The 10,000-nt window shown below is 42.5% G+C and overlaps 2 protein-coding genes across 2 annotated transcripts in view; one reads left to right on the top strand and one right to left on the bottom strand.

Moving 5' to 3' along the window:
• slc25a29 (solute carrier family 25 member 29) overlaps window positions 1–2,530 on the top strand; it is a 14,469-nt gene extending 11,939 nt beyond the window's left edge. Inside the window, exon 4 of the mRNA XM_053675765.1 lies at window positions 210–2,530. Within this exon, the coding sequence (XP_053531740.1) occupies window positions 210–974 (765 nt within the window). The 3' untranslated portion in view covers window positions 975–2,530. The remainder of the gene's footprint in view (window positions 1–209) is intronic.
• Window positions 2,531–2,928: 398 nt separating this feature from the next.
• myh6 (myosin, heavy chain 6, cardiac muscle, alpha) overlaps window positions 2,929–10,000 on the bottom strand; it is a 7,074-nt gene continuing 2 nt past the window's right edge. The window contains exon 1 of the mRNA XM_047150911.2: window positions 2,929–10,000. This exon is cut by the window's right edge and continues 2 nt beyond it. Coding sequence (XP_047006867.1) covers window positions 4,102–9,906 — 5,805 coding nt within the window. The 5' untranslated portion in view covers window positions 9,907–10,000 and the 3' untranslated portion in view covers window positions 2,929–4,101.

The raw sequence follows: 10,000 nt of genomic DNA, 5'->3' as shown, positions 1-10,000 counted from the left end.
GGTTTTAATGGTATTCATTGAAAGCAATTAGATCGGAAATGTGTCTGGGTCATTCAGAGAATCTACTTGAACCTAGAAGTAAACGATTAGCCAGCTCCAGCCCCAGCCAGTTTGGCATAATTTTATAAATAATGTCTCACATAATTTTACAGTTAAATTGACCTGATTAACTCCCCCCCCCCCCCCCCCCCCCACCCACCCACCTATAGATTTTTGGTCTGTACAAAGGCATTGGTTCTCCTATGATGGGCCTGACTTTCATCAACGCCATTGTCTTTGGTGTGCAAGGCAACACAATGCGTCTGCTGGGAAAGGACACTCCTACAAACCAGTTCCTAGCAGGAGCAGCTGCTGGAACCATCCAGTGTGTTATTTGTTGTCCAATGGAGCTGGCCAAGACGCGTATGCAGATGCAAGGTACTGGTGAAAAGAAGTCCACTCGCAAGGTGTACAAAAACTCGTTGGACTGTCTGGCCCGGATCTACCAGCGTGAGGGCATGCGGGGCGTCAACAGGGGCATGGTGAGCACCCTCATTCGTGAGACACCTGCCTTCGGAGTGTACTTCCTGGTCTACGATGTGCTCACGCGCTCATTAGGCTGTGAGCCGGATAACTCGTACATGATCCCTAAATTAATGTTCGCTGGTGGTATGTCAGGCATTGCGTCATGGCTTTCTACATATCCTGTAGATGTGATTAAGTCTCGGCTGCAGGCAGATGGTGTTGGGGGCAACTTCCAGTACAGCGGTATCATAGATTGCACACGCAAGAGCTTGGAGCAAGAGGGATGGCGTGTGTTTACGAGAGGCCTTACATCAACTCTGCTCCGAGCTTTTCCCGTCAACGCAGCTACTTTCGCTACCGTAACGCTCTTCCTCATGTACGTACGGCGGGACGAAGCGCCCAAAGATTGCGAAGCCGACCCGCAGCACCATGCTGCATTACAACAGCAACCACAGCCTACCAGCATGTAACGGCGTCCGTTCTCAGTGTGTATGCCGGAGCTGAGCTGCATCTTCCTTCCTTCTAAAGAAATAATTAACGCAGCATAAAACTGCATTTGCATATATATATATTTTTTTATTTTATGGTGTGAAGTAGAAGGGTTCTTAACAAAGGATATTTGACTGTATGTACCTATAAGAATATTTTTCTTCCTTATATGAATACCAGTCGGTAAGAATCTGACTTAATACTACTGTCTAGAACGAGGGTGGGCAATCTTATCCGGAAATCGCCGGTGTGGGTGCAGGTTTTCATTCCACCCACGCAGAAACCACACCTGATTCCACGCGTTTAATCAGTTGCTCATGAATTTCAATAGATTCAGGTGGGGCTTCTGCTTGGTTGGAATGCAAACCTGCACCCACACCGACCCTTTCCGGATAAGATTGCCCACCCCCTGCTCTAGAACCACTGTCCTTCACACTGCGTAAGTGTGAGTACTGCTACTGATGCTGATATTGCACAAAGCAACGAAGAGGCAGCAACTACTGTAGTGAAAGAAATCCACCACATCCTGTTACTGAATACATTACCATAAATGGTAATGAATTAAAATGTAAAAACTACTTCTTGAGGTAAAGTAGTTCATAAATAAATGTGAAATACAGATGGAAAAGTGCACTTTAGGGTACATTCTTACTTATGAAATCTAGCAGAAATGTTGGTTAGTAACTAGAACATAGGCTTGTACAATCCAGTGTCTCTTCTTTCCATAGTTTAAAACTGCTAATACATTTTCTCACGTTCCCAAATTTCCATTCTGTCTATGTGCACTGTACCTACTCTAGTACTCCTGCTAGTTTATAAGTAATGATACTTAAAAAAAAAATAATAATGTTGGATTAGTTAGAAATGACTACCTTTTAGAAAAGGTAGAAAGCTGTAGAAACTCACCATGAACCAACTTCTGTGATTTCATGCATGTGAACGAGAAGGATTTCTGAAGAATCTGTCATTAAGAATCTGTATCTTTTCCATGTAACAAATTGCACAGACTTTCTTTACTATTCAAAATGGATGCAGGTTTTTTTTTTTGTTTTTTTTTTTTATATTCTGTATTATTTGTACTTGAGACTTCTGATCTCTTTAGATAATCATGGTCACTATGGTAACAACACATTTTTTTTTTCCAATCAGTACAACATTGTGATGCTCTGTTTTAGAAGAACATGTTTTGTCTGATCTAACTGAAGTATGATGTTTGCCTCAGTACTACTGTCCAAAATGATTTTATTTCTTACATTGTGTATATACATAAATCCTTATCCAAAGCTGTGGGAACTGTGTGCGTGAGTCAGTGGGGTTTGTAGGATTGGAGACGGTTTGAGACAAACTCGGACTTTCTGTTTACAATGTTTGTACTCGTATTTAAACCCAGTCCTGGCAGTTCGTGGAACATGCACTGTGGTGGGTTATTTACAAAGTCTACTGTAAAGTGTGAACTCTCTCATTAGGTCATGACTTGTATGCTGTACTTCGTGTACAAATGATGTATTCCATTAAAATTTGAGTTTTAAAAAGTGAAGATCAATCAGTTTTATTCTAGCTGTGGGAAATTTGGTTTTTAAAAAGTCTCGATATGGAGTCAAATCTTTCGGATTCAGTTTACACCTCTATGTAATTAGCCACTTCTTTGTATAAGTTGCTGTTAAACGAGATCTTGGTAGAATTTATTTTTACAGAAATGGGTTGCTTACAGGATTAATATCATATCATATCATATCAAGGTTTGTTTATTTTATTTCGTCTCGTTGTGGAATTTGTTTATATTATATTATATTATTTATTTATTTGACACTAAGCGTTTGTGCTTACTGAATGGTAGAGCAGCTGACCCAGATAGTCTAGGTTTCTCTTCAGGAGGGAAGTAAGTTGTGTTTTATGCGGAATCATCAAGAAACTAGAAAAAAAATGACACTGAAATGGGTCAATGACATGTTTACTTCTACAAAACAGCTAAAGTACATTGGTAGCATTTTTATTACATGGTTTCGAATGTTCAAAAATCTTTGAGTTTATGTAATGAAAAATGTCAAGCCTTCGACAAGAACAAGACCTTGTCAAGCAAGGTCGTCATTAGGGTGTGTAGTTTTGAGGCGCGTGCCGGCGGACACACAAGCGTACTGTAGGTACGTTTAGGATCATTTTACTTGAAATGGCAATAATGTTCATTACAAACATCGTGGTTGTGTTTTAAAATACAGTAGAACAACGATCACCATGATATACCATTTGGAAAATGTGCATCAGCAGTCTCCGTGACCGGACATGAAGCTACACAACTAACAATGAGCTCAGTTTTTTAGCCAGGGGGAAAAAATGGAGCTCAGAAGGCAGAAAGAGTGGATTTCGAAATGGATTAGCATGTCATCTAATGGGTACATTTAGCTTCTGGACATGTAATATATAAATAATTAAATGTTATCCATGCGACGTATGTAAGTCTCAACTTCAACCAGGACTGCCGACGTAATAACTAAATGGTGTTGAGTCGTGAGTAATACTATGCTTTTTTTTCGTATTCTCCGAATTTTCCCTAATCTGCACAATATCCTTTGCACATTTGGGAAGAAAATAACCTATTTTCTCACATGGATGCGCAAAATATGAACAGGCTCACATGCACTTATTATAGTCATCATATTTGACTATTAAATGGAATTTTATCAAGAAATCATAATCACGTCGATTCATTTTACAATCCTAAACGCCGAATATTTAATTGATAATTAATTTAAAAGACCGATCATGGGAATCGGTGTAAATTGACATCCCTAGTTCCATCCATCCGTCTTCTATACCGCTTTATCCTTTTCAGGGTCACGGGGAAACCTGGAGACTATCCCAGGGAGCATGGGGCACAAGGCGGGGTACACCCTGGACAGGGTGCCAATCCATCGCAGGGCACACATTCACACACCCATTCATACACTACGGACACTTTGGACACGCCATTCAGCCTACCAATTTTTTTTTAATATAATGTATTGTTAAATATTACCATCAACATTTCTGTAATCTAATGAATAATTTCAGTTGATTGAATCTAAACTAGTAACACATTGAGTATCCGTAGCCATATTTGGGGTCTTGCTGCTACTCATCCTGGGATTTTTTACCAGGCGTACCATCCCGGGTTTTAGCTCGTAGCTTGTTGACCTGGGATTCCGCGATATCTGCGCGCTCCTCTGCCTCTTCGAGCTCATGCTGTAGTTTTCTTAACTTGGCCAGGTTGGAGTTTGCTTGCTCTTCTGCCTCTTCAGCTGAACGCTTGTAGGACTTCACTTTGAGCTGTAGCTTGTCGACCAGATCCTGGAGTCTTGCCATATTCTTGCGATCTTCTTCAGTCTGATAGGAGAGTTCCTTAATGCGGCGCTCGTACTTGCGAACGCCTTTTATAGATTCGGCACCTCGTTTTTGTTCTGCTTCTAATTCGTTCTCAAGTTCGCGGATACGAGCTTCCAGTTTCTGAAGCTGTTTCTTTCCACCCTTCATAGCGATTTGTTCAGCTTCATCTAGCCGGTGCTGCAAGTCTTTGATCGTTTGCTCCATGTTTTTTTTCATTCTCTCAAGATGAGCACTGGTGTCTTGCTCTTTCTTTAGCTCCTCTGCCATCATAGCCGCGTCAGTTATCGCCTTTTTTGCTTTCTCGTCAGCGTTACGGTTCTCGTGGACCAGCTCTTCCATCTCACTGTGTAGCTGTAGTAGATCAGCGTCGTGCTTCTTCTTTTGGTTGATCAAGCTAGTGTTTTGAGAATGCAGTAGCTGCATCCTCTCGGTTGCATCTGTAAGTTCTTGCTCAGCCAGCTTACGCCCCCTCTCAGTTTGTTCCAACATTGCCCTTAGCTCCTCAAGCTCTGCTTGAAGGAGGTTATTTCTCCGTTCTAACAGGGCAGTGTTCTCCTTGAGATCTTCATTACTATGTGCAGAATCATCCAGTTGAAGTTGAGTGTCCTTCAAATATGACTGGACTATCTTCAGTTGTTTCTGTGCATCAGCTGCCTGTCTGTTGGCTTGACTTAGTTGAATTTCCATCTCATTTAAGTCTCCCTCCATCTTTTTCTTAACCCTTAATGCTTCATTACGGCTTCTTGTTTCCGCCTCAAGAGAACTCTGTAGAGTTTCCACCATTCGTTGGTAGTTCCTCTTTGCCTGCTCCATATCCTCATCCTTCTCCGCCATCTTTCTTTCAATGTCTGCCTTTACCTGATTTAACTCAAGTTGGGCACGCAGGATCTTACTTTCCTCGTGTTCGACAGAGGCCTCAGCTTCCTCCAGGGCAGTCTGCAGCTCTGTTTTCTCTTGTTCTAGTTGTTTCCTAAGCTTCTCCAGCTCATGAACACTCTTCCCTCCTTCACCGAGCTGATCTGTCAGGTCTGATATTTCTTCTTGCAGATTCTTGTTTTCCCTTTTGATGGTCTCAAGTTGATCGAGCGATTCTTCATAAGCATTTTTAAGTTTGAAGAGTTCAGTACTCTGGTTTCGTGCTTCCTTCTGTGATGCTTCCAGCTCACACTGTGACTCCTCATACTTCTGCTTCCACTCTGCTATGACCTTATCGAAGGCTCGTTGTTTCTTGTCCAGAGCAGCAGATGCGGCATTTGAGCGTTCAAGATCTAGCATGAGATCTTCGATCTCATTTTGTAGACGATGTTTAGTTTTTTCCAGCGAGGAACACTTTGCATTAACTGCTTCTACTGCCTCCTCTGCCTCTTGTAGCCTTTGAACAAGTTTTTTCTTGGCCTCTTCTAATTCCTCTGTTTTCTGAATGCCATCTGTCTCATACTTAGCCCTCCATGTTGCAACTTCTGTATTTGCTTTGGACAGTGCCCGCTGAAGCTCTGCTTTAGCCTCCTGCTCCTCCTCAAACTGCTCTCTCAGCAAATCGCAGTCATGACGGGAAGACTGCACGGCATGAGCGAGTGCATTCTTTGCTTTGACTTCTTCTTCAAGCTGCCTTCTCAGGTCCTCTAATTGTTGGGTGTAGGAACTTTTTCCTCTTGTGAGTTGAGAGATCAGGCACTCTTTCTCCTCTAGCTGCCGTCCGAGTTCCCCATTTTCAGTTAGGAACTTTGCTCTTTGCGTTGAGAAGTCATTAAGAGCCCTCTGAGCCTCTTCAGCCTTGGACCTATGTTCATTCATTTGATCCTCCAAGGAACGGCACATCTTTTCAAGATTCACCTTGGCTTTCACAATGCTCTCCATGTTTGAGGCCAAGTCATCCATCTCCAGCTTCAACTCTGTCTTTTCTTTCTCTAACTTTTGTTTGACTCGTTGTAGATTGTCAATTTGTTCACCAAGTTCAGCCACACTATCAGCATGTTTTTTTCTCAGGGCAGCAGAAGTGGCTTCGTGCTGTAGCGTGGATTCCTCAAGATCCCTGCGTAACTTCTGAAACTCGGCTTCCCTTTTCTTGTTAACCTCCACTTGGGCAGATGTGGCTCCGCCTGCCTCCTCGAGCCGTTCGCTAATGTCGTCTAACTCACGAGAGAGATCACATCGCTGTTTCTCCACCTTTGCTCGGGCCGCACGTTCAGCATCCAACTCTTCCTCCAGTTCCTCTATCCGAGCTTGGTTTTCTTTCAATTTCTTTTGCAGTTGTACAACAGCTATTTGCTCGTTCTCGATCTTTCCGTTCAGTTGATTTATTTCAAAATCTTTCTTCTTCAGTTTCTCCTCTTGCTGCTGTTTATCGTTCTCTAAATCCATTACGTTATCTTGAATCAATTTGAGGTCTCCTTCCAACTTTCTCTTGGCACGTTCGAGATCCATCCTAACCTTTTTTTCTTGTTCTAGGCTCCCTTCAAGGTCATCCACCTGCTGTTCAAGCTTAGCTTTAGCTTTCGTCAATGTGTTTGCTTTATCTTCTTCGCTCTGAAGGTCATCTAGCGTCTGCTGCTGAGCCTCCTGTAGAGCTTTTTTCTCTTTTGTGAGCTTCACTATAATCTCATCTTGGGAGGCCATTTCCTCCGTGAGGTTCTTTACTTTATTCTCAGTAGCATGTTTCTCTTTCTCAACCTTGGCTAGAGTTAGCTCAAGGTCATCAATGTCTTTCTTCAGCTCAGAGCATTCGTCTTCCAGCTTACGCTTTTTGGCTGTGAGTTCTGCATTTATTTCTTCTTCATCTTCAATCCGTTCAGTCATATCTTTAACTTTAGCTTCCAGTTGGATTTTGCTCTTTATCAACTGTTCACAGCGCTCCTCAGCATCTGTCAGTGTGTCTTGCTCTGACTGAACCTGGAGAAGTAAATCGTTCTTTTCTTGAAGAAGTGTGACCATTTTCTCCTCTAGCTCTTTTCTTCGGTTTTCAGATTTCTCGAGGGCCTCTTTTATTTTGTTGAATTCATCTTTCATGTTTGCCATCTCTTTCTCAGCCTCAGCACTCTTGAGAAGAGGCTTTATTTTAAAGAACATTTTCATCCAAGGCCAGTTTTTCACACTTAGGAACGAGCGAAGGTTCCACTGAATGACCATTAGCGCATCTCTGCGTTCTACTATTTTTTGATATTCTGCTCTCATTAACAAAGCTCGAGCGTTTGCTTGTATCCCGGTAATGATACGGGCAAGTTGCTCGTCTCTCATTTCTTCCAGTAAACCCAGCAGACCAGCTTTGAAGAAGACTTTCGTGTGACCAAATTTGTACTGTGTATGGTCAATGTCGAGTGATCCCAGTAGCTTCTCCGCACTCTTTTTGTTTTCAATAAACTGGCCTTCTGGGATAGCAGATGCGTTCAGAATTCTGTACCTCTGTTTGAAATCACCGTAGAGTACCCTGTTTGGGAAACCTTTCCTGCAAATTCTGATACCCTCCAGGACACCATTACAGCGAAGCTGGTGCATTACAAGACAGTTGTCCATAACTCCAGGAGTCTTGGTCTCGTTGGGAATCAAACAGCGAACAAAATGCGGATTAGTAGTCTTGAGATTGGTCATCAGTTTGTTAAGATTTTCTCTGTGAAGGGCAGATACAGTCTGAAAAGATGACCCCTTCTTTTTACCTCCTTTTCCACCTGATTCAGCTGTTCCTGCATAGCTGGAAAAAAGATGGCTTAGAAGCTTGAGGGATGATTTTTGATACAGTCCGACCACTGTTTCGTTCAGTGGATCTTTGTTCTTAACAAGCCAGCCAGTGATATTGTAATCAACAGTGCCAGCATAGTGGACCAGTGCAAAGTGTGCCTCTGCCTTGCCTTTGACAGCACGTGGCTTCTGGAACATGCTTGATTTGCCCAAGTGGTTATCATAAAGCTTTGCTTTGAAGGTCTGGTCACTTGCTTTTGGAAACATACATTCTTCCTCAAGAATAGACATGATCCCAAGAGGCTTTTCAATCAGATCAATACAGGCTTGCAAGTCCATCCCAAAGTCAATGAATTCCCAGTCTATTCCTTCCTTCTTGTACTCCTCTTGCTCCAAGACAAACATGTGGTGATTAAAAAACTGTTGCAGTTTTTCGTTTGTGAAATTAATGCAGAGCTGCTCAAATGTGTTCAAATCAAAGATTTCAAATCCAGCTATATCCAACACACCAATGAAATACTGTCGATGCTGCTTTGTGTCTAAGGACTGGTTGATTCTTACAACCATCCAGTTGAACATCTTTTCATACACTGACTTTGCCAGTGCACCAATTGAATAGTATACTTGATCCACACCCTGGCCTTTTGTGACATATTCATTGCCTACCTTAACCCGTGGATGACAGAGTCCTTTCAGGAGATCAGCAGAGTTCAGCCCCATAAGGTAGGCTGACTTGTCAGCAGCTTCTGTACCATCTGGTTCTGCCTGTTCTTCTCGCTGTTTCTGCTTGAATTTCATGTTGCCATAATGCATGATGGCTCCTGTCAGTTTGTAGACTCCCGCCTTCTCATCTGGGGTGAAGCCAAGCACGTCAAATGCATTGTCAGTGGCCATTAACTCCTCGCTATCATTGATGGATTGAACAGATATTTCTCCTTGGGAGATGTAAGAGTAATCATATGGATTATTTGTAATCAGCAGCATATCCAACAGCTCAGGCTTTGCATTGGTCAGTATCTGGTAAAAGATGTGATAGTTTCTTTCTGCCTTTAGCTGAAAGGTCACTCGTGATTTTTCCAGCAGGTATGTTTCAATGTCAGCTGAAGATAGTTTACCACTTGTTCCGAAATGAATGCGAATGAACTTTCCAAAACGAGATGAGTTGTCATTTCTCACTGTTTTGGCGTTGCCAAAAGCCTCTAGTGCAGGGTTGGCCTGGATGATTTGATCTTCCAGTGTCCCTTTGTTAGAATCTTTCTTACCCCCACTTGCTCCACCAGCACTTGCAATACTTGCAAAATACTGGATAACTCTCTTGGTGTTAACAGTCTTACCAGCACCAGATTCACCAGTGATGAGGATGGACTGATTTTCCCTGTCCGTTAGCATGTATTGATAAGCATTATCTGAGATGGAAAAGATATGAGGAGGCGCTTCAGATCTTTTCTTACCCCGGTAGGCAGCCACTACTTCTGCATCATACACAGGCAGCCATTTATAAGGGTTGACTGTTACACAAAACAGTCCTGAGTAGGTGTAAATCATCCATGCTGCATAGCGCTCTTTGAGGTTAAACAACACCGCAGGCTCATGTAGGAAAGTGAACATTGCCATATCTTCGATTTTATCGAATTTAGGTGGGTTCTGGGGATGAGCATCTGTCTCTTTAACAGTTACTGTCCTTCCATCCTCTGTCTTCACAGTTGCCTTCCCTCCGTCCTTGCTGATTATTTGTCCTTTGACATATTCCACTTTTTCATCCACTACAAAGCATTCAGTTTTGATGTCGAAAGGTCTAGTTTGTGCTTCAAGCCGTTCTTTGTCTGACTTCCTCAGGAATGGAGCTGCTTTACCAAATTCTGCCATGATAATGTCACCCATTGTGAGCTCTTGAACTCGTGGAATTGGCGGAGAGTGTTCCAAGCTTTGGTTCGGATCAGGAACTGTAGTACACTGGTTCTGCACTCTCTTTATA

The sequence above is a fragment of the Ictalurus punctatus genome, chromosome 25, assembly GCF_001660625.3.
Source record: "Ictalurus punctatus breed USDA103 chromosome 25, Coco_2.0, whole genome shotgun sequence".
NCBI classification, from domain to species: Eukaryota; Metazoa; Chordata; class Actinopteri; order Siluriformes; family Ictaluridae; genus Ictalurus; species Ictalurus punctatus.
The sequence above is the reverse complement of the archived record's forward strand: the minus strand, read 5'-3'. Positions and strand labels throughout refer to the sequence as shown.